Consider the following 27,641-nt stretch of genomic DNA (forward strand, 5'->3'; position numbering starts at 1 on the left):
ATGCTAACTCACAGACATTGAAAAACTTATGGTCTCCAGGGGACACAGTTCAGGAAGTGATTCATTTGCAAAGATTTTCTCCCACTCTTTGGGTTGTCTTTTCATTTTCTTTAGAGTTTCCTTTGCTGTGCAGAAACTTTTAAGTTTGATTAGGTCCCATTTGTTTATTTTTGTTTTTGTTGTTAATACTCTGAGAGGTGGATCTGAGAAGATGTTGCTGTCGTTTATGTCAGAGAGTGTTTGGCCTATGTTTTCCCCTAAGAGTTTTGTAGTGTCTGGTCTTATATCTAGGTCTTTAATCCATTTGGAGTTTATTTTTGAGTATGGTGTTAGGGAGTGTTCTGATTTCATTCTTTTCCATGTGGCTGTCCAGTTTTCCCAGCACCACTTATTGAACAAGCTGTCCTTTCTCCATTGTATATTCTTGCCTCCTTTGTCACGTATTAGTTGGCTGTAGATGCGTGGGTTTAATTCTGGGCTTTCTATCCTGTTCCACTGATCTATATGTCTGTCTTTGTGCCAGTACCATGTGGTTTTGATGATTGTTGCTTTGTAGTATAGTCTGAAGTCCAGAAGCCTGATTCCTCCAGCTCCATTTTTCTTTTTCAGGATGTCTTTGGCTATTGTGGGTCTTTTGTGCTTCCAAACAAACTTTAAAATATTTTGTTTGAGGTCTGTGAAAAATGTCCTTGGTAATTTGATAGGGATTTCATTGAATCTGTAGATTGCCTTGGGTAGTATAGTTATTTCAATAATATTGACTCTTCCAGTCCAAGAACATGGTATGTCTTTCCATCTATTTGTGTCATCTTTGATTTCTTTCATCAGTGTCTTAGAGTTTTCAGAGTACAGGTCTTTTGTCTCTTTAGGTAGGTTTACTTCTAGGTATTTTATTCTTTTGGATGCGGTGGTAAACGGAATTGCTTCCCTAATTTCTCTTTCTGATCTTTCATTGTTAGTGTATAGAAATGCTGTAGATTTCTTTGTATTGATTTTGTATCCTGCAGCTTTGCCAAATTCATGGATGAGCTCTAACAGTTTTCTGGTAGGGTCTTTAGGATTCTCTAGGTATAGGGTCATGTCATCTGCAAATAGTCATAGTTTTACTTCTTTCTTTCCAATTTGGATTCCTTTTATCTCTTTTACTTCTCTGATCGCTGTGGCTAGGACTTCTAAAACTATATTAAAGAATAGTGGAGAGAGCGGACATCCTTGTCTTGTTCCTGATCTCAGTGGGAATTCTTTCAGCTTTTCACCATTGAGAATGATGTTCACTGTGGGTTTGTCGTATATGGCGTGTACTATATTGAGGTAGGTTCCCTCTGTGCCCACTTTCTGAAGGGGTTTTTATCAGAAATGGGTGTTGGATTTTGTCAAAGGCTTTTTCCGCGTCTATTCAGAGGATCATATGGTTTTTATTCTTCAGTTTGTTCATGTGGTGTATCACACTGATTGATTTGCGGATATGGAAGGATCCTTGCATCCCTGGGATAAATCCCACTTGATCATGATGTACAATCCTTTTAATGTATTGTTGCATTCAGCTTGCTAGCATTTTGTTGAGGATTTTTGCATCAATGCTCAACAGTGAAATGGGCCTATAGTTTTCTTTTTTTGTGGTATCTTTGTCTGGTTTTGGTACCACGGTGATGATGGTGGCCTCATAAAATGAGTTTGGGAGTATCCCTTCCTCTGCAATTTTTTGAAATCGTTTCAGAAGGAGAGGTGTTAGCTCTTCTCTAAATGTTTGATAGAATTCTCCTGTGAAGCCATCTGGTCCTGTTCTTTTGTTTGTTGGAAGTTTTTAATCACAGTTTCAATTTCAGTTCTTGTGATTGGTCCATTCATCTTTTCTATTTCGTCTTGGTTTCGTCTTGGAAGAGTGTGCTTTTCTAGGAATTTGTCCATTTCTTCTGGCTTTTCCATTTTATTGGCATATAGTTGGATATAGTAGTCTCTTATGATCCTTTGTATTTCTGTGATATCTGTTATTTCCTTTTTCATTTCTAATTTTATTGATTTGAGTCTTCTCTCTTTTTTTCTTGATAAGTCTGGCTAAGGGTTTATCAATTTTGCTGATCTTTTCAAAGAACCAACTTTTTGTTTCATTGATCTTTTCTATGATTTTCTTCGTTTCTATTTCATTGATGTCTGCTCTGATCTCTATGATTTCTTTCCTTCTACTCACTTTAGTTCTTGTCTGTTCTCTCTTGAGCTGCTTTAGATGTGAAGTTAGGTTGTTTATTTGCGCTTTTTCTTGTTTCTTGAGATGGGCTTGTATTGCTATAAACTTTCCTCTTAGAACGGCTTTTGCTGCATCCCATAGGTTTTGGAGTGTCGTATCTTTGTTGTCATTTGCTGCTGGGTATTTTTTAATTTCCTCTTTGATTTCTTCAGTGATCCGTTGGTTGTTTAGTAGCATGTTGTTGAGTCTCTACGTGTTTGTGTTTTTTGCAGTTTTTTTCTTGTTGTTGATGTCCAGTCAAACAGCGTAGTGGTTGGAAAAGATGCTTGATATGATTTCAATTTTCTTAAAGTTACTGAGGTTGGATTTGTAGCCCAAGATGTGATCAGTCTTAGAGAATGTTCCATGTGCATTTGAGAAGAATGCGTATTGTGTTGCTTTTGGATGGCATGTCCTATAAATATCTATTAAGTCCATCTGGTCTAATGCTTCATTCAGGGCCTGTGTTTCCTTATTGATTTTCTGTCTGGTTGATCTGTCCATTGCTGTAAGTAGGTTGTTAAAGTCCCCCACTATGATTGTGTTATTGTCGATTTGTCTTTTTAAGGTTGTTAGCAGTTGCCTTATATATTGTGGTGAACCTGTGTTGGGTGAGTAGATATTTAAAATTGTTATATCTTCTTCTTGGATTGATCCTTTGATCATTATGTAGTGACCTTCCTTGTCCCTTAAAATATTCTTCATTTTAAAGTCTATTTTGTGTGTTATGAGTTTTGCTACTCCAACTTTCTTTTGATTCCTGTTCGCATTGGTTATCTATTTATAAAATATAACATATAATAGCAGTGTGTATATGTTAGTTCCAACACACCCAGGTTATTGACACTGATATAACCCACTAATTTTATTCAAATTAAAAAAAAATCTGTGGGGAGAAGATGAAATAAATGCTACCCTCAAAGCTTTGTCCATCTCAGACTGCCAGATTGCCTCATGACTCTGAGACCAGGTGGGCCCAGGAAGTGGGCCCTGTCAGCAACTCTGAGGCATAAGATCAGAAGGGCACTAAAGGTCCGGATGGAGTGTTAGGTCTCCAAAAGGATTGCTTCTTTGTCTTCATGCTGTCTATGCCAAAGCAAAACAAATTTATCAGCATCTCCTTGAAACTGCAAAGGAGAGTGTAAAGAGTTTGGGCAATAAAAAAGGGTACGTGGAAATGGCTTGTTCAATATCATCATTACTAATTTAAGACTTTCATAAAATGATGTAGCTAATCTCTTTACTTGGTAAGCTAATTTTATTTATTTATTTATTTTCACTAACATAGCTATTTATAAGGGCTCAGTCCCACAACTGTATTTTCTACCTACTTGTAAGAGAGCGTTTTAGGCCTTTCAGCCAAACATGGTTGGTTTGTAGGACTGAACTTTCATTGGGGAGGGAGTGGTCGAGTATGACTGGAGCACTAATGACAAGGTAGTGCAGGAATGGTGGGGTCCAGGCACAGAGAAGGAGGGGGTTTTCAGGAATATTGGCATTCTCTTCTGACATCCCCTTACTGTTCCTGCGAGTTCTATCACGCTTAGTTGCATGTCACTGTCTTTAAAAAAAACACAAATCATTTTGCTATGTCGCTTTTTTGGTCTTTAACCCCATAGATGGATGGAAAAAACAATGGGTGGAATCTAAACACAGGCCGGACTATGGTAAATTTCAGCTCGTTGCAGGAAGATTTTATGGAGACGAAGAAAAGGACAAAGGTCATTACTAGAATTTGGGAATATTCTAATTAACCGGGAAAGTTCTGACTTTTATACACCTGTTTTTATTCATGATTACCAATTCACTTCTCTTTCTTAGAATAAAAAGAAGTAGTAGGTGGAAAAGAATGATGTGTCCACAAAAATAATAATGTATTTATTGAATAACAGACGTTTAAGACTAAGTCCCAAGACACATTCTCCCCGTTAATCTTCATAACGACTTCATGAAATGGCTACTATTATATCCCCAGTTTTGCAGAGGGCCTCAGAGAGGTTTGATAATTTGCCCAAGGCTGTATTCAACACTGGCCAAAGGTGGGCCTGAGACCTGATTCTAGGTCTGACTCCAGCACTGTATTCATTACCCAGGGCTATACAGCTTTCCCCAACCCTGGGATTTTTTTATGTAACCCTCTGCACTTGAAAGCACTTAGATAACCTCTGACTACGGCGCCCTTTGGAGCTGCTTGTTACGGCGGAGAGCTGAGCAGGCAGACGTAGGGCTTTGCCTTGCTGGCAGCATCGTCTGGGCAGGTCTTTTCCTTTCTCTGAGCCTTGATATTAGACGGAGATAATGATGGTCATTGGTCAGGGCCGCTGGAAGAGCTGTACTGTTACGAGGGAAGGGGAGCTCTGAGGACAAGGCCTCTAGGCAATGATTTTTGGTCTGAGAAAGCTTTTGTCCTATAAATAGAATCCATTGATTGTCCTCTGGAATGATTTCCCATCTTCTCTCTCCTGGCTACTGTTATGAATCTCATTTTCATGTTTATTAAAGGAGAGAATTACGAATTGGCTTGAACGTCCAAAAACTCATTTAAATCCACGCTGGAAAATTGTTTCCAGAGGATGCAGAACCGGAGACTGAATGACCTTCCCTGACAGCCTGCACAGACACCATCTCCTTTCATTTTGGTTTCTTGGTTTGCTCCCAGTGCCTCATCCCTCTTCGGTTCATGAACCCCCCCCCCCCCGCCCCCACCACCCCAGTTATCTAAAACGGTTCTGGGTACAAATGAGGCTCAGAGGTGGGGGGGAATGACATGCAGTGGAGAGTCAAGGTTTGGTCTTCTCTGCCTGTGGGCTCAGGGCTCTTTCCTTTGTGTCTAGCCCTCCCTCCCTGAAGTCTTCTCCAGCTGCTTTAGCCTCACTCAAGGTCCTTGGGGAAATAAGCATACTCTTTAAAATATAGACAGCTCCAAATGCATTGTTAGACATGAAAGTGCTTAGCACAGAGCCTGGTGTGCAATAAATGCTTAAGAGACCTCTGAGTCAGGACCTGTGATCCTTCTGTGCAATTTAATGCATGTTAAGTGTTTTCTCTATGCCAGAGTTTGTCTTAGATCTTTATGTTAAAGATGCCCCTGCTCTTCAGGAGCTTAAAAATTATTCAAAGAGACCGAAATGAACTTAATTGCAGCATAGCATGACCCAGGGAAGTACAAAGAGCTATGAGATCATGAAGGAAGAACTCTCACTAAGCGTGAATAATCATAGTCCCTTGCTTTTTATACTGACAGTTTACAAAGTTCTTCTCACATCTCTTACCTACTTGACTTTCGCAAGAACCCTCTGGGGTCTGATTAATTAATTATCCACACTTTGCTGATGAGGAAGCTGAGACTCAGAGAGTTTAAGTGACAGAGCCATAACCATAAAGCTGGTCAGCAGCTTAGAATAATGGAAAGATCACTCACGTGGAAGTCTGGACACTTGGCTTGTGTGTCTGTCACTTGTGACTGTGTGATCTTAGATAAGTAACTTTCCCTCTCTGGGTCTTAGTTTTCTCCTCTATAAAGTAATGTAGTTAGACTAGAAAGGCTCTAAGACCCCTTACGGCTATGATGCTCTCTGGAGGAGGTGATGAAGTTTCAGGTTGGGGACTCTGCAGTTAGACTGGTCGTGTGATTCTGGACAAGTGAAATAGTCTCAGTGATTTCATGATAAAGTAGAGCTACTAGTAGGGCCCACCTTATGAGGTTATTATGAGGATTAAGGGCAGCAATGCATCTGAATGAACTATGTTTCCTGGTAAAGAGGAAGTGATCAATAAGGGTTAGCAATGTTTATTACTTATTCTAAGAGGCCGTGCTGGGCCTCTTCCTACCACAGCAGTTGTGCATGGCAGAGCCCAACTCTAGCTACCCAGGGAGTCTCAGAAGAAACAAAGCTTTGTTCTATAAATCTTCAGAACAATATTTAAGTACCTCTTGAAAATCAGAGGCAGTGTTTATAAGGGAAAGAAAGAATTAGACAGACATGGCTTAAAAATCCCAGTTGAAGAGTTCTCTTGTGGTACAGCCTCTTAAGGATCTGGCATTGTCAGTGCTGTGGCTAGGGTTCCTGGCCCAGGAACTTCCACATGCTGCAGGTGCAGCCCTCCAAAAAATCCTGGTTTAGTTCCTCACTAGCCATGTGGCCCTAGGCAGGTCACTTCACCTTCCCATGACTCAGATTCCCAATTTGTAAAAGTGAAAATAATACCTGTTTTGCAGGGTTGCTCCGAGGCTTGACTAAGATGTGTGTAAAGCATCTAGCATAGCACTTGGCACGAAGTTGTTGTGTGAGAAAGTACCAGAAATTAGTGAGAGCAAGTGCTGGGATTCTCTGGCTGCTTTTAGGGTATTTAAGCCTAAAGATTCTGTGCTCTTAGGTCTCCAGACCAGCGAAGATGCCAAGTTTTATGCCCTCTCAACCATTCAGCAATGAGAACGAGACCTTGGTGGTTCAGTTTTCAGTAAAATATGAGCAAGGCATTGATTGTGGTGGCAGGTATGTGAAACTCTTTCCTGACACCTTGAACCAGGAGGATATGCACTCTGAGTATTACATCATGTTTGGTAAGCTCTTTGATGGCAGTCGCTATCAGCCCCATGAAGTCTTTTTTTTTTTTTTTTGTCTTTTTGTCTTTTTAGGGCCACACCCATGGCATATGGAGGTTCCCAGGCTAGGGGTCCAATCTGAGCTGTAGCCGCTGGCCTACATCACAGCCACAGAAACATAGGATCTGAGCCATGTCTGCGACCTACACCAGATCCTTAACCCACTGAGCAAGGCCAGGGATCTAACCCATATCCTCGTGGATGCTAGTTGAGTTCGTTAACCACTGAGCCATGACGGGAACTCATTTTTTTTTTTCCCCATGAGGTCTTAATGAGAGCCACTGTAGTTGTAGAAACGGCTCAGAGGGGCCTGGAACAGCAAGTTTCTAGTGTGATGGCTCTACTTCCCTCCGCAGTAAGACTCTTCAAAGACTTGAGAGAAGCAGCTCTAAACCTAAATGTTAATATAAATAGAACAGAGGTGGACGTCACATGGTATTAACAAGACTGTAGTACAGAAGGACATTCCCTAGTTCCTGGGATCAGAACCTATAGATACCCTCAAATGTCCCTCCTACAATAAGGCATTGTGCGCTGAAGGAGGTTCCTGCCTTCAGGGAGAGAGGCATGGAAGGTCAGGGAAGTCACCCATTTTGAACATCTGTAGTGCATCCAGAGTGTTGCATCTGTAACCTCAGGATGTCACTAGGCCTCCTTGGGTACAGGCCAGCTCTTACTTAGCTCCTACCCTAAGCACAGTTACAACGTGGTGGAGATGAAAAAACTCAAGAAATGGCATGTGGGCTATGGATCCAGCATTGTCAGCTGCAGTGGCTTGGGTTGCTGCTATGGCATGGGTTTGATCCCTGGCCCAAAAATTTCCACATGCTGTGGGCAGAGGCAAAAAACAACAGCAAAAACAAATGAACAAAAAAACCAAAAAGCAAAAAACAAAACAAAACAACAACAACAAAAAAAAGCAAAACCCAAACCCAAGAAACAACAGCAGTTAATTCAACTCCCAAATCACTGATGAAGAATGTGGACTTTACTGACTGTTTTTGCACAAATTTAGAGGAAAGGATTAAACCACATCATACAGCCACATTTCCTTAAAATTTTAATATTTTTTTATCTTTTTCCAAGAAGCTTCATATCTCTCTCTTCAAGCCCTCACCAAAATCCTCCTCCTCAGCGGCTTCACCCTTTTTCTTCTCTTCTCCCTCAACTCTCTTTCTTATTTATCTCTTTTCTTATCTTCAATCCCTCTCTTGTACAGACCACTACAGCACTCTGCGGGTCTAAAATGTGTGTCTGCTCATCTCTGTTTTCTCCAGAATCCACCCTTCTCCGAGGAAATTATATGTACGTGATGGTTGTCGTAGGGAAATTATAAATAGGGGTTTTTTTAATGTGATTTTTTTCTTTTCATTTATTTGATGCTCAAACAACCCAACAAGTTTGGGCTGTTATCATCTCCATTTACAGATGAGAAAACAAAGGCCAGAAATTTGCCCAAGGTATTTTGAATTCAGTCTGTCTGGCTGTAAAGCCTGGGCTTTTTCTACTCTACCCTATTGCCTTCTCTTTTGTGGGGACACAGGTATATGAATCATTTTTTTTTAAAAGAAAGAAAGACATACTTTAAAAAAGATATTGAAAAAAGATATTGATGAGATTCTATGAGATCGCAAAAGATAGCATGACTTAGTCCAACTGGGGCTTTTTGGAAAAGGTATTAATTATTCTTTGAGGAATAGGTTGGATTTTAATAAGCAGAAAAGGAAATGGAAGAAATGTAATGAGGGCAAAGGAAACTGCACGTACAAAATCTCAGAGCCATGAAATTCAAACGCAGGTAGAAAAATGATGAGACTAGTGTGGCCAGAGCACATTGTGTGTGTGTGTGTGTGAGAGAGAGAGAGCAAGAATGTGGGAATTTAGGTTGAAAAACTAGGTTAAAACCTATTTTTTGGACCTTTATCAGGTTAGGTTGTCTGGGCTCAGAGTCACAGATCAACAGTTTCCTCTAAAGTTTTCACAAGGCAGAAAGAGCTGCAGGCTCTATTTCTAGGTAGGCTTGGGTTTAGATCCCAGCAATGCTAATTATTAACTGTTGGGCTTTTTGCAAGTTGCTTAACTTTCCTGAGCCACAATTTTCCCAGCTAAAAGCAGAGAGGGTAATACCTACTTGTTGTGAGAATTCAGTGGCGTGGTATAAAGTACCTGGCGTAGAAGGGGCCTCAAGTTTGGTTTGGTCAACGGGAGCCCTGGCAGAAGATAGCAGCGAGGGAGGAGACTTGTGTCCCTTGACTTAAAGTCACAGCTTCTCTCCTGGATGCCCTCTCTGCAGGACTCTCTCTTCTGGGCTCTGGTAACCACCCCTTCTCCTGGGCCCTTCAAACCTAGGGACAGGAATAGCCCTACTGCTGCTGGTCCAGAGCATAGCACTATTCCTTATATTTTCTCAGTGCCCTGCTCCTACCATTTAAAATAATCCCTTTATTAAATTCTCCTCAAATATTCCTAAATATTTGTGTGCTATCTATTTCCTACTGGGACCCTGATGATTACACAGACTATGTCTGTCTTGGCCACAGGACAGGATGACTGCCTAAAAGTGGTATAAAACCATGCACTGGGGAGTTCCCGTCATGGCACAGTGGTTAACGAATCCGACTAGGAACCATGAGGTTGTGGGTTTGATCCCTGGCCTTGCTCAGTGGGTTAACGATCCGGCGTTGCTGTGAGCTGTGGTGTAGGTTGCAGACACGGCTTGGATCCTGCGTTGCTGTGGCTCTGGTGTAGGCCGGCGGCTACAGCTCCGATTCAACCCCTGGCCTGGGAACCTCCATATGCCACGGGAGCAGCCCAAGAAATGGCAAAATGGCAAAAAGACAAAAAGACAAAAAAAGACAAAAAAAAAAAAAACCCATGCATTGGGATTTAATTTCCAGGCCTTGACATCTGTGGCTTTGGCAACAACAAAGTAGGAGTCATCCTTTGCTATCAAGGGAAATACCATGAGAACAACAAGACTATCAAGTGCAGGGTGAGTGTGCGGGCTGGTCCTCAACCTCAAGGGAGGATAACCATTTTGTATATGTTATCGGATTTAATCCTTTCAAAGACCTTATAAATTCAATCCTATCATCTCCATTTTGCAGATTAGAAAACTGACTTAGGGAAGTGCTCTAAAGTATAGGAGTTCACATAGATGCAATTGATCTGAAAGCTGAGGAAGTCATATAAGTTTGTCTCTTAGAACAATGCTCAGCATGGCTTGGTTTCCCACTGCTAGATGTTGGAAGAGATAGGGCAGGTGGGGAGTGCTGCACTTAGAAGTGGGTGGTGAGTTTACCTAGTAACATCGGGGTTAGAGAGATCTAGGTTGGCCGGAGGATAGTGGCTGGATTTCATCAGCAGCTCGATAGGAAATCACTGAATGTCAGCTCTGTGCTGGGCCTTAGGCTGGGGCTAGAGTGATCCAGGCATGGCCTCTGACTTCACAGAACTCAGAATCCAGTGAAGGTAAGAGTCAAGCAAAGGAGAATGACTGCCTAGTATAACTAGGCTCTAGGAGCACAGAGGAAGCCCCTGACCCAAACTGGTGGCTTAAGAAATGTTTCATAGAGGTTTCCCCTGTGCCAAGGTTTGAATCATGACCATGAATAATTAGCCTTGTAAAGGAAGGTGACAATTTTAGGGAGGATTGAGCTACTGAAAGAGGTAATCACATGAGAAACGTCAAGAAGACTTTAGAAAGAGTGGCACTGCAAGAAATTTGGCACAACTAGAGCAGAAGAGAGAGGTAGAGACTGAGTCTAATGAAGCCCCTAGGTCCTGGGTCAAAGGAGAACTTATGTTCCGGGCAAGGTCCTTTCCTAACAGGACTGTACCGGGGCTATACATTCATGGGCTCCCTGGGATCCTCCTCAGAGTAGGCCTTGTCCTGGAACCTGCAGATACATTGGATGAATCAGACATGATCCCACTGTTGAGAAACTCAGAGCCTGGTGGGACAGACAGTAAAACAGACAAAATCAGGGATTGACCATTGCTGTGATGGAGGGAAGGATGGGAGCTGGGGGAGCCCAGGGGAGTGTCTACTTAGGAGAATGAGACCCTAAGTCTCTTTCCCAGAGAAATGGGACGAGGGATGTGGTAAAGAATGTTTGTGAACATATGGGAGGTGGCATTCAGGAGCTGATTGTCTGTTTCAGGTCATGCATTTAGTGCTTGAGGTCCAATAGGGAACTGAAATAATCCTCCTTCCCTTTCTAGATCATAAAGACACTCACCTGTACACTCTGATTATTCACCCTAATGCTACTTATGAGGTCAAAATAGACAACCAGCAAGTAGCAGCTGGGGATCTGGAGGATGACTGGGCCTTCTTGCCTCCCAGGAAGATCAAAGACCCCTATGCCCAGAAACCAAGGAAATGGATGAACGTCTGCAAGTAGAGGATCCTGAAGATAAGAAACCTGAGGTCAGAGGGTGTTTGGGAAGCAGGTGGGGGTCTCAGCTGTGAGGTTGGACCAAGGAGGCTGGGAACAATGGAGCAGAAACCAGGGACATCAATCCCTCAAGGAGGGGTCCGGCTAAGTATCGGTATCAAAGAGTCATGGAGGGAATAGGGAAGCACCTCACTTTTGCTGAGGTTCTGTTGCTTCTTCGGGCAGCTTCCATGAAGATAAGGAAACTGATGCTTAGAAAATGAAGTGACTTGCCCGAGCACACATACTTTAGCACCAACATTTGAACCTGTATCTCTTTGACTGCAAAGTTATTAATATGGGAAATATATGGGGTATACTCACTGATTTATTAACACTCACTGGAAGGCTGCACTGGATAGAGCTATGAAGAGAACAATCCAGGGACCGAGAATCCTCCTGGGATTCAGAGTCTAGTGAGGAATGCAGGCAAGTACCCAGATGAAGGTCACACTGTGTAATTAGTGGTAAAAGGGAAGCCAAATCCTTTGGGAGCCCCAAACAGGCTTCTAACCCAGTCCGAGCTGGGGTGCAGCTGGTGGTCTGGGAAGGAAGAGGCAATGAGGACTGGGTTAACCTTGGGGTTGGAAATATGGAGTCAGACAGATACAGGTTTGTATCTGAGGTCCACCATTTACTAACCATGAAACGCCGCCTATAAACAGACCTTGAGCAAGGAGCACAACTGCTATTATGAAAGTCAGTTACTTAGCAGGGGGTATTATAGTATCTATGGGTGAAGGTTGTTGTGAAGATTAAATGACTACATAATAAGCCCTTAATATATGGCATTTATATATTAGCCATGTACTGAATTTCTCTCTCTCTCTTTTTTTTTTTTTTTGGTCTTTCTAGGGCTGCACTTGTGGCATGTGGAGGTTCCCAGGCTAGGGGTCTAATCGGAGCTGTAGCTACTGGCCTTCACCAGAGCCACAGCGATGTGGGATCCGAGCCGTGTCTGCAACCTACACCACAGCTCACAGCAATGCCGGGTCTTTAACCCACTGAGCAAGGCCAGGGATCGAACCCGCAACCTCACAGTTCCTAGTCGGATTTGTTAACCACTGAGCCACAACGGGAACTCCCATGTACTGAATTTCAAACAGTGAATTCATTAGAGCAATGGAAATTGAGTTGGAAGAAAGACATTGCAGAGACTGAGAACAGCAGGAATAAAGGTGGAACAGTTAGGTGAAAGTAACTGGTTATGTAAAGAAGTAGCAATTTAGTGTTTGGGGAGCATAAAATTCAATAAAGCAACATGGATGGACCTAGAAATTGTCATGCTAAGTGCAGTTAGTGAGACACAAACGTCATGTGCTATCACTTATATGTGGAATCTTTTTAAAAAGGACACAGTGAACTTCTTTGCAGAACAGATACTGACTCACAGATTTTCAAAAACTTATGGTTTCCCAAGGAGACAGGTTGTGGGGGAGGGATGGGTGGGCTGGGGATTTAGGATGGAAACGCTGTAAAATTGGGTTGTGATGATCATCCCACAACTATAAATACAATAAAACTCACTGAGTTAAAATAAAAAAGGATAGAAAGCCCTGATTTAAAAAAAATTCAAGGTAGAGAGTGGTTGGAATAAGTTGGAATGGTCTGTTGGAGCCAGGCCCTGGAGGACTTCCCCTGCTGTGCTGCTGCTTCACAGGTCAGGGCAGATTCAGCCTGATGAAGAAAAGATGCTCAGAGTTAAGCATGGAGCAGCAGGGCACCCAGCAGCGAGAATCCATTCACTAAGGAGAAGCCTGCAGAGAGGTGGCCAGCGGGCCAGCCATGTGTAGGGAGACTCAGTGGGCTCCAATTCCAGGGGCAGGGAGTATAGTCAGGGAATTAAAGCAGGTGATTGGGCAGTATCTGGACCTTCAGCAACAGGAAAAGGAGAGACTAGGTTATTTCCAGGCTGGCAGGCAGGCTCAGAGCAGCCTCCTGGTGAGGACTGTGTATCTGAGGTAGTCAGGATTGGCTCAAGGCCTGGGGGAGAGGAGAGAGGCTGCAGGCCGCTGTGCTCCCTGTTCAGTCGTCCTAGAAAAGGTAGAAACTCGATAGTTAGTCTGGGCTCTATCAAAACTGTAACCCCCAGAATCGGATGCTGACTGTTAATGTCTCAGGAACCGCGAAGCAGCTGAAACAGCCCAGGGGCCAGGGAGCTCTGCAATTCGCAATACTGAGGCAGGACTCTGAGTCTAGTGCACTTGACATTGAAGCCTTTGGTCAGTCTGGGCAAATGGCCAGCACCAAGGTGAACTGCCAGGTAGACAGAGCAAAACTTTGGAGGCTCCACAGCAGAGGAAATAATGAAAGTTGGAGTCGGCAGTGACTTGGAGCACTGTTTTAGGAGATAGAAAGGACTTGGGGTGCAAGGGAGGACTGATCCAGGTCAGGGAGCACCCTGGGGTACAAGGCGGGTCACTAAGAGAGGCCTTCAGGAAGACAGACCCAGGCTAGAAGGCTTGTTCTGAGAATAGGGGCGCATGACTGGGGACAAGAGAGTTCCAAAGATAAGGGAAATTCCCGTCTTATTTGAACTCAGAATTCTCAAGGTCAGAAGGATAGGGAATTTGCAGAGAGGCTGGAGTTGATGGAAGTCTTTTTCTTTGCTGGGTGTCTTGGATTTGTCTGCAGTCCTGAGCTGGGCTTTCCTAGGGGTGAGGACCAGAGGGGGGCAGGGGTAGGGTAGCAGGTCCAACCCAGCTGTACTCTGGACCCCAGTTTCATTCCATTCCCCGCCCCCTCCCCATCCTCATGGAGGAACATTTTGTTTTAGGACCGGGAAGACTGAATTCATCCCAGACCCGAATGCCAAAAAGCCAGAGGACTGGAATGAGGCAATGGATGGGGAGTGGGAAGGGCCTCTGATACCAAACCTGAAGTATAAGGTGAGCAGCCTCCCCTTCCAGTTGGTGTAAGAGATAAGGCAGGAGGGATGTAAATGTTCATTTACAGGACGGAAACACTGAGGTCCTGTAGTCTCCTCCTCCTTTTCCCCAGCTCCTTCTCTAAGGAGCCACATCCAGACCCCGCTCTCAGAGCTGTGCCCATCTGGGAGAAGGTGGGCTGGTCGAGGTGGATGCTCAGAAGCAGAGATCCAGGCAAGGGGTTTGTGCAGAGTGCTGGAAAGCATCCAAAGGAACATTGTCAAAACAGGAAATGGGTCTGGGTCAGGAACCAGAAGTCGCAGAGGTGGTCCCAAAAGGGGAAGGGTGAGACATGAGTGAGCCGAAAGGTGTTGGGGGGAGGGGAGGAGCTTCTTTAGCTAAGTCCTGACCTCCCGTCAGGAGCGAGAGGGAGCTAATTAAGGAATCAACTCTTAAATGGCCCGGAGGTAAAACTGACTGAAGCAAGCATGGTTTTTATTTGGCCACAGTTTCCTGTGCTGCTTTCAGGGAAGAGAATGGCCCCCAGTGCAGAATCCTTAGTGGTGTTCCCTGAAGCTAAACTTTCTGAACTCCATAGACAAAACTTTTGCAGAGAGCAGGTACCAGGCTCAGAATGGGTTTCTGCCACCTCGTTTGGGTTCCTCTGGGTAGAAAAGGGATCTTGGGAAGAGTCATCAGCATCAACTCAATTCAAAGAAGGGGAAGGAAGCCCCAGATATCCTGCTCTGAATCCTTATGCCTAATACACAACTATCTTTATAAATCGATTGGCCTTTCTGACTGCATGTGAAGAATGGAAAAATACTAATACCACACTTACTCTGGTTCTTTGCTTAGGGACAATGGAAACCCCAGATCATTGACAATCCCAATTACCAGGGGGAATGGATTCATCCAGAAATAGACAACCCTAAATATAAGCCTGATCCCACCATTTGTCACTATTACAACATCAGTGTCCTCGGCCTGGACCTTTGGCAGGTAAAGTTCTCTGGGCTCCGAGCCACTGAACAACAATTCCTCTAAAGCTTCCACAAAGTAGAAAGAGCTCCAGGCTGGAAATTATAACGACTTGAATGAGTCTTGATCTTTCTAAATTTCAAACTGCTCATCTTTAAAATGGGGCTGATTTTATATACTCTAGTAATTTTCGTAGCTAAAATTGATTGAGTCTCTGCCATGTCCCAAACATTGTTTCAGAGACCGCAAATGAAATTTTTTATTTATAAATGTGAAAACTGATATTCAGAAAAGTTAGCTAATTTGCCCGAAGACACGTCTGGTCAGCAGAAAAACTAGAATTTGAGTCAGGCTTTTCTTTCTTCTTTTTTTTTTTCTTTTTTTTTTTGTCTTTTGTCTTTTGTCATTTTAGGGCCATACCTATGGCATATGGAGGTCTCCAGGCTAGGGGTCCAATCAGAACTGCAGCTGCCAGCCTACACCACAGCCACAGCAACACCGGATCTGAGCCGCATTGGTGATCTACACCACAGCTCACAGCAACACCAGATCCTTAACCCACTGAGCAAGGCCAGGGATCGAACCTGCATCCTCGTGGATGCTAGTCAGGTTCATTAACCACTGAGCCACAATGGAAACTCCAGAATCAGACTTTTCTGAGGCTAGATTCAGGGTTCTAATACTTTATACTGCCAGGCCCATCCTATATGAATGTTGTGGGGTTCTGGAAATAAAAGGAAATCAAAGGTGTGGTAAAACTTTGAAATATCAAAATCCCCAGGGAGTTCCTGCTGTGGCACTGTAAGTTAAGAATCTGACTGCAGGGTCACTGCGGAGGCCCAGGTTTGAGGTACAAGTTCCCATGGTTATCTCTCCTTTTTTTCAGTTATCCCTTTTTAATAAATTATGGGAACTTTTTACATCTTGTAAAAATATGTGGTCGTATTAATATGCCTAATCTGATTGTTCCCTTGAAATGCATTGGTTTTCTTTTTCCACTGATAACATTAAGGCACCCACTATAAACTGTATCTTTGTTCATCTACAAAATTTTAAAATTATTTGGCACTAATCACTCTGCATTCTATCTTCCTCCTCAAGTAGGCAAAGCTTTCTGTTTGAGAATTTAAACCATGCTGAAGGAGTGCTTCTCAAACTTTAACAGGCACGTACATCACTCAGGAGCTTAATAAAATACAGATTCTAATTCAGCAGGTCTGGGATGAAGCCTGAGAGACTGCATTTCTCAGACTCCAGGATTATCTCTTTTATCTTTTCTTTCCTCTTGCGACACAGTTCTGTGCCATGCTGACCTCACCCTTGCAGGAATCCTTTCCTTTCAAGTTCTAATTGAGTCTGGCACTCACAAGTGCTACTCCACCCTACCTACTCAGCCAGCCGGCACATCCAGTTTATTACGGGGTCCCAGCACCTTATCAAAAAAGCCTAGTGACTCTCAGCTTAGAGATGGGTGGGAATTTCCAAGCCTGGGATTCCAGCTTTCTCTGGGAGTCCATTGCCCTCCTGATCAGGTCCTAGTCTAGCTAGCTGGTCTAGCTAGTCTAGCTAGCTTCCTGCTTAGTCCCTGACCCATCCTGCTGTCCGTTTTGACATTTCCATACACAATCCCTTTTCTTTTGCTGTCCTTTCCTTTCCTTTTATTTTCCCTTAGGCAGAAGGAACTGCATTCTTTCATTGGGACGGAGGCTAGGAGGAGAAGGCAGTGAACAAAGAAAATTCTTTCTCTTTGCTTTAGGACTCTTTATGATCTTTGAAGGAACAGTGACACAAAATGCAAAGAGGACAGCCCAGCTCTAACGCAAAGCACATTGACATTCCTTAGGTCATATGATTTGTGTCACAGCCCTGTGAGGCTGTATGGTGAGACGTATCATCTCTGTTTTACTGATCAGGAGGTGGGGAGGCTCAGAGGTGACTTGACTTATCAAGATCCTGTAGCTAGAAGTGCCCAAACCTGTACTCTTTCTATTTTATGATTCAAGTAGGGTATCACAGGTAAGCAGGTAACTTTCAGTGAATTAACTTTTACAGGCTTTTGAGTTCCTGTTGTAGCTCAGTGGTAATGAACCTGACAAGTATATGTGAGGATGCACGTTCAATCCCTGGCCTCGCTCAGTGGGTTAAGGATCCAGCATTGCTGTGAGCTCTGGCGTGGGTCACAGACGTGGCTCAGATCATGAGCTACTGTGGCTGTGGTGTAGGCCAGCAGCTGCAGCTCCAATTTGACCCCTAGCCTGGGAACTTCCACATGCCATGAGTGTGCCCCTGAAAAGCAAAACTTCTACAGACTTTACAGTCTCACAAAGCTCTTTCTCACTTGTTCTTTTCTTCTGAGAACTGTATGAAGAAAGCAGGGAAATGACATTTTCTCCACCTTCCAGATAAAAACATGGAGACACAGAGAGGATATGCGTAGACCAAGTCACTTGGCTATTGAGTTTTAGGAAGATCCTGATTCTCAGTTCTAGGCAGAGCCTCGAGTTTGGTGTAAGTGGGATGGGGGAGGGGGCACCAAAGAGAACAGGGGACATTAAAAACATTTCTCATCAGAGTACGAAAAATGGAAGAGCCAGCACCTGAGCAATTCTCTAGCCAAGACTGCTGATAACTCAAAAGAGGAAACAATCCCAAAGGTAAAGAAGAAACATTTAATTGCTTAAGGAATTATTAAAACCAAGTTTTAAAATGGCTCATGGGAAAAATAACAATCTCTACTCAACGTACTATTTTGTCATTTATTTTTCTGCTAAAGGCAGTGTTGGTGGGATGATGTGAGCCACATAAAAGTCTTTCTTATTTAAAAGGTCAAACAAAACAAAACATTTTTCAAAACCTGGGGAAGGGACACATGATTGCTCATGCTGCAAACTTTCTCTTGGTCAATTAACTTGTTGATTTATTTAACATAGTGCTAAAGTAAAAAAATCCACAGTGAACTTCCTTTTGCTTCTTTTGAAACATATCTAGATACTGAAAAGTTATGATAATAACTGTTACAACTTATTGAATGACTGTTATTTGCTAGACACTGTGCTTTACATGTATTATTTCTAATGCCGGTGACAACACTGCGAGGGAGTTATTTTTAATACTTTAGTTATGAGGGAATGGACTCAGAGGAGTTGAGCAACTTCCCCAAAGTCACACAGCTAGTATGTAGTTGAGCTGGTCTGTCTGACTCGATGACTTCTGCTCTTTCTATTCTGTTCCTTCATCATTAAATCAGTAAACACTGAACTTACTATTTGTCGTTGACTTAATTCATCTTTTTTCTTTATTTGTAAATATTAAATAAATATCTTGAGAAAATAGAGAAATATAGTAGAGAATCTAAGTTGTGCTTTACTTCTTGTCAAACCTTTTCTTTTCCCTATATTCTTTTAGTTTTTCTGATTATATTAAGGAGATAACTTTAAAAAGGGCATCTATATGTGGCAGCTGGGGTAGATGTTGTCAGTGTGAGCTGTGACAAGAACCACTGGGCGGCATCTTGGAGCCTAGCAGAGTGATGAAAATTTCTGCACAGTCCTCTAAAATAGTGGTCAGAGGCTTGGGGAGCACAGAACCTTGAGAAACAAATTAACTTCTTTCTAGAGCAGATCAGCTAAGGCAGTACAGCATTCTGATCCTCTGTATTATTAATCATCTTTGTATTTCCTCACTGCACCTCAATTATTGATTAAAATCTCTGGGCCTTTGGCCTGGGAATTTGCATTCAACAAAGCTTCCAGTTGATTTTTTAAAGTCCTTCAGCCTAGTTGTAATAATCCCATTGTTTTCATTTCAACAGGTGAAATCAGGAAGCATCTTTGACAATTTCCTTCTTACAAATGATGAAAAGTTTGCGGAAGTGGTTGGAAATAAGACCCAAGGAATAAGAAAAGTAAGATTCCCCACCCGCCCTGAGTTCCACATGTCTGACTCCTCAGTTATGCACTGTTCTTTGCCTTTTAAAAATTGGTCTCCCAGTCGCTGTCTCATTTGCTGGTTACATGGCCCTGAGAGTCAGGATAAAGGACTCCTTGGACATTTACAATCTTGCACTTGACTCTGTGAACACTTTCCAAGTCTTCCCACTTAGCCCTTAAAACAACCCAAGACACACACACACACACACACACACACACACACACACACACACACACATTTTTTGCTTTGCTTTTTAGGACTGCATTCGAGGCATATGGAAGTTCCCAGGCTAGGGATCTAATCAGACCTACAGCTACCAGCATACACCACATCCACAGCAACACAGGATCCAAGCTACATCTATGACTTATACCACAGCTCATAGCAACACCAGATCCTTAACCCATGGTGTGAGGCCAGGGATTGAACCCACGTCCTCATGGATGCTAGTCAGGTTTGTTGCCACTGAGCCACAATGGGAACTCCCCAGCAAGACATATTATTATTCCCATTTTTCAGATGTAGGAACTGAGATTCAGAGAGTATATATAAACTGTGCAAGGTCACAAACAACTTTTAACTTGTCGAATTAGAATTCACATTCCTTCTGTGTCACAATCGCTGCTTACAGTGTGTGATCTGGAAGGGAATCACTGAACCCACTTCTGAAGGAAGACTTGGAAAAGGAAGGAAGGTATTGGTGCTGTTTACCAGCTTCCCTGCTCTCCTAGAACTGTTTTATGGGCGGAGGGGTACTTGTGACAAAGTAGGGCTTTGTGGCAAAGCCTTCTCAGTGGCGTCATCCTTCATCCAGACGTCCTGGTTCTGTAGGAAGGGCCATTCAAATAGGTTTGTGACCAGTGCTTGATTACCCAAAAGGCAGACTAAGCTAATGCTTAGAGCACCAGCAAAGCGTAGGCATTTAAAAGAAATTTTTGAGAGAACTTTGATATTTTAATATTTTCAGAGAAGCATTGATGTAGTCATCATGGAAAAAACAAAAATTAGACTTTTTTACATGTTTTAGTTTTTTTTTTTTTGTTTTTTTGTTTTGTTTTTTTAGGGCCACACCCAAGGCATATGGAAGTTTAGGCTAGGGGTCAAATCAGAGCTACAGCTGCTGGCCTACACCATAGCCACAGCAATGTAGGATCCAAGCTTCGTCTGCAACCTACTCCACACACAGCTCATGGCAACGCTGGATCCTTAACCCACTGAGCGGGCCCAGGGATCGAACCTGTGTCCTCATGGATACGAGTCAACTTGTATCTGAGCCACAATGGGAACTCCTAGGGGTTTCGTTTTGTTTTTTTGTTTTTCTTTTACTTTGAGCTTATCGTCTAATATTATTTTATTAAAGAAATAATGCATATTGTTTAGGAACATGAGTTTTAGAGCTACATTGCTTAGTTCAAATCCAGGCTCCATTACTTACCAGCTGTATGACCTTGGGCAAGTTATTTAACCTCTCTGATCTTCAGTCTCCTCATCTATAAATTGGGGGTGATGATAACAGTTACAAGTTCCTAGCATAGCATAAGTGTTCAATACATGGTACTTATTATTAATAACTTATATATTCACTTGGCAAATATTTTGTTGAGTGCTTGTTCAAAACACTGTTGTAGTGGGGGGGGGATATACCAGTGAAATAAAACAGAGACATTTCTGCCCTCATGGGGCTTATATTCAGTCAGCGGAGACCGACAGGAAGCATATAAAGAAGTGCATATATATAAGTGAGGTAAGCTACAGAGAACAGTACAGCAGTAGAGTAGGCTGTGAACATGGGGGTTTTGCTCTTTGGTCAGGAGAGACCTTGGTGAATAGGTAACATTGAAGAGATTTAGGAAAAGAAAGGAGCAAAAACCACAGGTGTCCAGGAAAAAAAAGCATTCTGGTAGAGAGAATAGAAAATGCCAAGTTCCTGAAGTATTAGCCTAATCTGCTTGTCCAAGAAAGAATAAGAAGGGCAGTGTAACTAGAGCTGAGTGAGAAAGAATGAGAGCAGTTGGGGCCATTTCTGAATAAAATGGGGAGCCATCAGAGCCATTTTTAGCAAAGGTTTGACATGAACCGGTTCAGAGATTAAGATGTTATTCTGGCTGCTGTGTTGCAAAGGACTATAGCAAAAAAAAAAAAAAAAAAAAAAAAAAAAAAAAAAAAAAAAAAAATACTGTGGTGGAACAAAGACCGGAACAGGTAGTAGTGATAGAGAGGGAGAAATGCTCAGATTCTAGATCCATTGTAAAGGCAAAAGCCACAGGAGTGATATAAAACATGAGTGAGAGCAAACAGAGATGGCTCCAAGGATTTTGACCCCAGTGATCAGAAGGATGGAGTTATTAAGATAGGGAAGAACAAGGAAGAAATAAATTTGGGGTAAGAGTGGGGAGAGAAATAAATTACATAATTGTTAAATCAGATATGATTCTTAGAAGTCCACATGCCAATGAGGCCATTGGATATAGTCTGAATAAGAGATATAAATTTGTGAGTCAACGTTCTATGCGTAATACTTAAAGCCCCATGAAGCTGGATGAAATCTCATAAGGAGTGGGTATATATTTTTCTATATTTCGAGATGAGGGAGATAACGTAGAACCGGCACAGAAAGGAGAAAGAGTAGCCAGCAAGGTTGGAAGAGAACTGGGACAGTATCCTGTAGGCCAAGTGAAGAAAGTGTTTTAAGGGGAAAAACAGTGGTCATTTGTGTCAAATGGTCAAGAAAGATGAGGACTGAGAACGGACCACCGAATTTGGTAATATGGAGTTCACGGGCAACTCTGAGAAGAGCAGTTTCAGTGGAGAGGTATAGGGAAAAAATGGGTTCAAAAAAGAATGGAAAGGAGTTCCTGGTGGCTCAGCAGGTTAAAGACACAGCATTGTTACTGCTGTGGCTTGGCTCACTGCTGTGGTGTGGGTTCTATCCCTGGCCCAGGGAACTTCTGCCTACCCTGGGCATGGCCAAAAAAGAAGAAAAAGAAAGAAAGAATGGAAGGAGAACAAGTAGAAAAAGCAAGTATAAACTAGGCTTTTGAGGAGTTTTGCTATAAAAAAGTTAGACAGAATAGGATGGTAGGTAGAGGGAAATGTTGGTCAAGATTTTTATATATAGTACATTTTTCTGCCTGCTTGTATGTTAATGGGGATGATACAATAAAGAGAAAAGCAATAAAGGAGAGAAAAAAGAGAATTTCTGGAGCACTGTCCTAGAGAACATGAGAGTGGATGAGATCCGGTGCCCAGAAGATGGGTTGGCTTTCTACAGGAGTATGGATATTTCATCCATAATCACAGGGATGAAGAATGACTATATAAGAATAAATACAGGCAGGTGGGTCGATGTGGTGCTGGGAGCATATGTAGTTGGATTCTCTAGGAAGCAGACACCAAGAAGAAGGTGTTAGAAATGTAAGCCATTTATTGGGGATAATGCCTGGGAAAGATGCAGGGTAGAGGATGGAGGCATAGGCACCTGTGAGAGGACAGAGGAAAAGAAAGATTGGGTAGGAATTATGACCAAGTGCAGAGCAGCTCTGAGAAAGCCCAGCATGGCTCCAGGAGAAAAGGAGAGGAGAGCAAATCCACCATAGCAACATAGAAGGCTCACCACTTAGCGCTAAGGGCTCACTTGAGTTCAGCTATAATGAGTTTAATATGAGAATAATCAGTTTGTTTTTATTATTTTCTCTAGCCATTTTCTCTGCTTAGATGCGGGTGTAGCAAGTTGGATTTAATCCTAAATCCAGACTTAGAGGATTTGCCCAACTAAGGGATGGAAGGGTGAAGGAGCCAAGGATATTTCCAAGAGGGTAATCACATAAAAATAAAGAGGAAAGTGAAGGCATGAGTTGGTTGAGGTCTAACGAAAGGAAAATGGCTCAATAGATGGTTATAGGTCTGAGTGGGCTTGAGGAGTTGGTAGAGTTGGGGTCTTTGGTTACCTTTGGCAAGAACTGTTTTGGTAGAGAGTGGAGTGAGGAAACCAATTAGCAGAGCACAGACGGAAGTGAGAAATAGAGACACTAACTGTAGCCAGTGCTTTCCAGGCATAATAAAATGAAGAGCTGGAGTTCCTGCTGGGGCTCAGCATGTTTAGAATCCAGCTAGTATCCGTGAGGATGCAGATTCCATCCCTGGCCTCGCGCAGTGGGTTAAAAGATCCAGTGTTGTCATGAGCTGTGGTGTAGGTCACAGATCTGGCGTTGCTGTGGCTGTGGTGTAGGCCAGGAGCTGCAGCTCTGATTTGACCCCTAGCCTGGGAACTTCTATATGCTGCGGGTATGGCCCAAAAAAAGAAAAAGAAAAGAAAGAAAACGAAGACCCAACTGAGAAAGAAATTTTCTCCCTAATACTGTGGGAATCACAACAAGAAGTCAAGCCTTGGTCCCAGTAGGATTGTTAAAGTCTCCAGCCTTCTGGGCATGCAGGTTCTCAGTGTAGTTTTGTTCCCTGGGTAAAAGACTATTTGGCCTAGATTCTCTAGGTGAGAATTAAAGCCCTAGAGGAGTTTGCATTCTGTCCTTTCTTTGAGGCCCTTCTGAGTAGAAAAATTTATGAAGCTGGCTGTAAAGATCAAATTCTAGAATTTGGATGAACACATTAAGGAACACAGAAGTCCCATTTCTGACCTAATGTAAGTTTGAACTGGTTACAGTTCAAAAGCAAATTCAAAGAGTTCTATAAAAATTGTTTTTCTGTGCTATAGCAGAAGGAGGGCCAAACTCGGGGGCCACAAAATCTGGTTTCTAATGCTAGTTCTACCACTCACTAGCTGTACAGCTTGGACAAGACACCTAATCAGTCTGAACCTCATATCCCTCATCTAGAAATTGGGACTAGTAACACTTAACTTCAGCTATTGCTGTGAGTCATAGAAATATGTGCAAATGTCTCTCACCGTGCTTAGTTGTGCTGAAGGCATTTGGGAAATGTTTATTGAATCCAGGCCAATTTTATTTATGATCAGATCTCTCTCTCTCTCTCTCTCTCTCTCTCTCTCACACACACACACACACACACTCACACATTCACACATTTCTCTCCACCCCACACACAGTGAAAACTTGTGTGTAAATAAACACCATACCAGAAATCTTAAAGCGTGTGGGAAGATGCCAAACATTCCTAAAGGGAGTTAACTTTGTTTATACCATCTGTAAATTATTTTGAAATTCCACACTCTAAATAGGACATAGAGAAGCAACGGAGAGAACTGCATGAAGAAATGGAAAAAAGAAAACAACAAGAAGAGGCCAAGAAGAAGAATGAAAAAGAGAAGGAAAGGGAAGGTGACATCGGGGGAACTGAAGAAGAGGGAAGTGAAGAGGATTCAGCTGAGGAATCAGGAACTAACAGGCAGCTGAAGGAAGATGATGCTGAAAGAGCATTTCTGGATAAACATGTAAAAGTCCACGTTGACCAGAAGGATAAACTGTAACTGGGTAAAAAGTGGTTACTGCTCAGAGGCAAACCATATTGCATAGAAGGAAAAATGTTCATGAGGCTGGCAAAATCTGGGGCGCAAAATAACTTGCTCTTTGAATGAACATTAGATTTATATTTCTGTCCCATCTCGTTTGCTCTGTATGACTTTGGGAAAGGTGCATCACCTCTTGGGTCTTTTATTTTCTTATCAATGGAAAGGGAGTGATAATTCCTATTTTATAAGGTTGTCATAAGGGTTAAATTAGCTATGTGTGTAAAGTGCCTGATATAAATACAGTCAACAAATAGTAGCTATTCCTACTTATCATCATGATATTTATGAAATTAACTAACAGTAAAAAAGCTTCTGTATACACATGAACCTCACTTTCAATTTATTCCAGTATATTCAGTGGTTTTATTTTGAGTATATTATTTGGTATTTCCTGAACATTTCTTTTTTTTTTTTTTTTTTTAGGGCCACACCTGCGGCGTATGGAGATTCCCAGGCTATGGGTCAAATCAGAGCTGTAGCTGCCGGCCTACGCCACAGCCACAGCAACGCCAGACCCAAGCCACATCTGCGACCTACACCACAGCTCACAGCAACACCAGATCCTTAACCCACTGAGTAAGGCCAGGGATCGAACCTGCGTCCTCATGGATACCAGTCATTCATTTCCACTGAGGCATGACGGGAACTCCTTACCAAGCATTTCTGATAGTTGCGTTTAGGGGCAATGTTGTTTTCTTCTTGTAGGTGTATCAAGCACCTAAAATCAGACTTCCTCTTAACATAAACAAAGATACTTTATGAAATTCCTTTTGCTTCTCTGCTGTTTCGTGACCTAATTTTTTTTTTATTTTCTTGTCTTTTCCAGGCCACGCCTGCGGCATATAGAAGTTCCTAGGGTTCGAAACAGAGCTACAGCTGCTGGCCTACGCCACAGCAGCACTGGATCTGAGCCAAGTCTTTGAGCTATACCACAGCTCACAGCAACGCTGGATCCTTAACCCACTGAGCAAAACCAGGGATCAAACCCGAGTCCTCATGGATACCAGTCGGGTTATCCCCTGAGCTACAACAGGAACTCCCCTAATTTCTGATTAATTGTTACTTGTTGCAGGTTTGCTGGCTTTACATTTATCTTTCCTGTACCACTGGCTCACAACATTATTATGTGCATTCATGCAGCAATTTACAGATCACAAGCGCTTTCCCATAAATTTGAGGAGTTCCTGCGATGTGCTCATTTAATCCTCATAGCAGGTATTGTAGAAAATATCATTATTATCTTCCTTTTACAGAATCAGAAACTAAGAGCTGGCAAGTCACTTGCTCAGGGTTAAAAAGCCAGTAAGGGGTGGGGCCAGTATCTGAACTCAAGTTTGTCTGACTCCAAAGATCATCCTTCCATTGCATTAGGCTGTGTGTCGAATGGATGAGTAAACATCTGTTGCTCTAGAATACGGATAGTAGGCCAGTCACACATAGAAAAAAATATCCTTTAGAGAAAAATAATCACAAAGTAATTTTCCTCTTTTAACAATTTTCTCAAAAAAAAAGAAAAAAAAAGACAAACACGTGTTCCCTGGTGGCTCAGCAGGTTAAGGATTTGGCGTTGTCACCGCTGTGGCTCCTCCTGTCACTGCTGTGAAGTGGGTTTGATCCCTGGCTGGAGAACTTACACTTGCTGTGGGCAAACAAACAAACAAGTAGTTGAGTGAAGTGTAAAAGCTTTTTCATATTAAGAAGTGATACAACTAATGTGGTTGCCAGGTGTTTAAGGCCACCATGATTGAGTCTTGGTCCACCGCTGTATTACCTTGGGCCGGTAGTCTAACTTTCCTGTGCCTCATTTTTCACAGTTGCAGGCTTGTCTGTGAGGATTAAATGCTGCACCTTCCTTCCTTCCTTTATTTTACTGGGACTACACCAAGGACTAATCCCAGTCTAGCTGGAGAGTCAGGCCCAGACACAATTATCAAATGATAGCATAGAGCTACAAATTTGGGTCTGGAACATAGTAGATGCTCAATAAATATTAGTTGAAAGAGTGAACGCAACTCTGGCTGGTGGTCTCAGGAAGAGTTCATGAACAAAGTAATTTTTGAATCAGCTCTTGAAAAATAAAAGTCTGTCTGTTGGAGAAGGATATGTGTGAACCATATTTCAGAGTCAAAGAGCATGGCACCTGGGTAATAGGAGTGGGGTGGTGAGGTCAGGGAGGAGCAGCAAGAATTCCTTCTTCCTTCTTTCTTGTAGATTGGTGTCTGCTGTAGTTTCTGGGCACTACAATCATTGAAATATTCTTGTTTGGGAAACTTGCCTTTGCAGAGGAGGCAAAACTTTACCTCTACCCTTTTAGGGTCTTCAGTTGGACCTGAGAATTTCATTGACATAAGACAGATTAACAAGAGAAAACATTCAAATTTATTTAATGTAAGTTCTGCTTTTTTTTTTTTTCCCCTTTTTTGTGCCATTTGCAGTATATGGAAGTTCCCAGGCCTTGGGGTCGAATCCGAGCCACACCTGCAGCCTATATGATAACTGCGGCAATGCTCGATCTTTAACCCACTTCTCTGGGCCAGGCAGAGAACCAGCGCCTCCACAGAGACAAGCCAGATCATTAACCCTCTAGGGCACAGTGGGAACTTCTATTTAATGTAAGTTTTATGTGACACAAGAACCCCCATAAGGAAACAAAGAACCAAAGAAGTGGCAAAACCTAAATGCTTTAACGCTGAGTTAAGCCAAGAGGGGCAGCTGTGGGAAAGTAACTAACACAGGGAGGCTGAAAGATGATAAGAGTTATTTTAACAATGTCAGTTTGTGTAGAACGCTCTTGGTCTCAGCTTGATAAGACTGTTTCTTTTCTCCTGGTATGTGGAGGGCAGCTCCTACATGGGAGTTTTATCTCCTGTGCTCAGGAGGAAAGGGGAGATCACAGTGTCCCTTTTGTATCTGCTGTTTTTCAAATGCCTTCAGCTCGAAAAAATCCTTATGCCAAAGTGGCATATTTTGGAGGAGCATATTTTGGCACCCTTCACCTTTATATCTTCCCAGGGTGAAAAAGAGCAAGTGTTCAATTGCTGAATCTGAGCATTGTCTTGGGCTGAAGGGCTGGTGTGTGAAGAATCTATATTTTAGGGATGCCAGTCTG

At 42.6% G+C, this 27,641-nt stretch overlaps 2 protein-coding genes across 11 annotated transcripts in view; both read left to right on the plus strand.

Annotated features, from left to right (window-relative positions):
- The window catches only part of RAB3B (RAB3B, member RAS oncogene family), a 580,278-nt gene that overhangs the window by 401,145 nt on the left and 151,492 nt on the right, over positions 1–27,641 (plus strand). The window lies entirely within an intron of this gene.
- Positions 1–27,641, plus strand: part of CALR4 (calreticulin 4) — a 60,697-nt gene that overhangs the window by 32,301 nt on the left and 755 nt on the right. Inside the window, exons 1-7 of one of the 10 annotated variants that reach the window (XM_084965098.1) lie at positions 11,055–11,262; positions 14,046–14,157; positions 14,995–15,138; positions 18,929–19,021; positions 24,242–24,454; positions 25,605–25,747; positions 26,847–26,920. In XM_084965098.1, the coding sequence (XP_084821224.1) occupies positions 14,110–14,157; positions 14,995–15,138; positions 18,929–19,021; positions 24,242–24,454; positions 25,605–25,703 (597 nt within the window). In that variant the 5' untranslated portion in view covers positions 11,055–11,262; positions 14,046–14,109 and the 3' untranslated portion in view covers positions 25,704–25,747; positions 26,847–26,920. Of the gene's footprint in view, positions 1–11,054; positions 11,263–13,831; positions 13,927–14,045; positions 14,158–14,994; positions 15,139–18,928; positions 19,022–24,241; positions 24,613–25,604; positions 25,748–26,846; positions 26,921–27,641 lie in introns of those variants that run through there. The other 9 variants (XM_084965101.1, XM_084965097.1, XM_084965100.1 and 6 more) reach the window with 9 other exon arrangements.

The sequence above is a fragment of the Sus scrofa genome, chromosome 6 (assembly GCF_054392235.1).
Source record: "Sus scrofa isolate SSC_HxYL_T2T_F1_AM1 chromosome 6, Sscrofa_HxYL_maternal_Yorkshire_Landrace_v2.0, whole genome shotgun sequence".
Lineage (NCBI taxonomy): Eukaryota > Metazoa > Chordata > Mammalia > Artiodactyla > Suidae > Sus > Sus scrofa.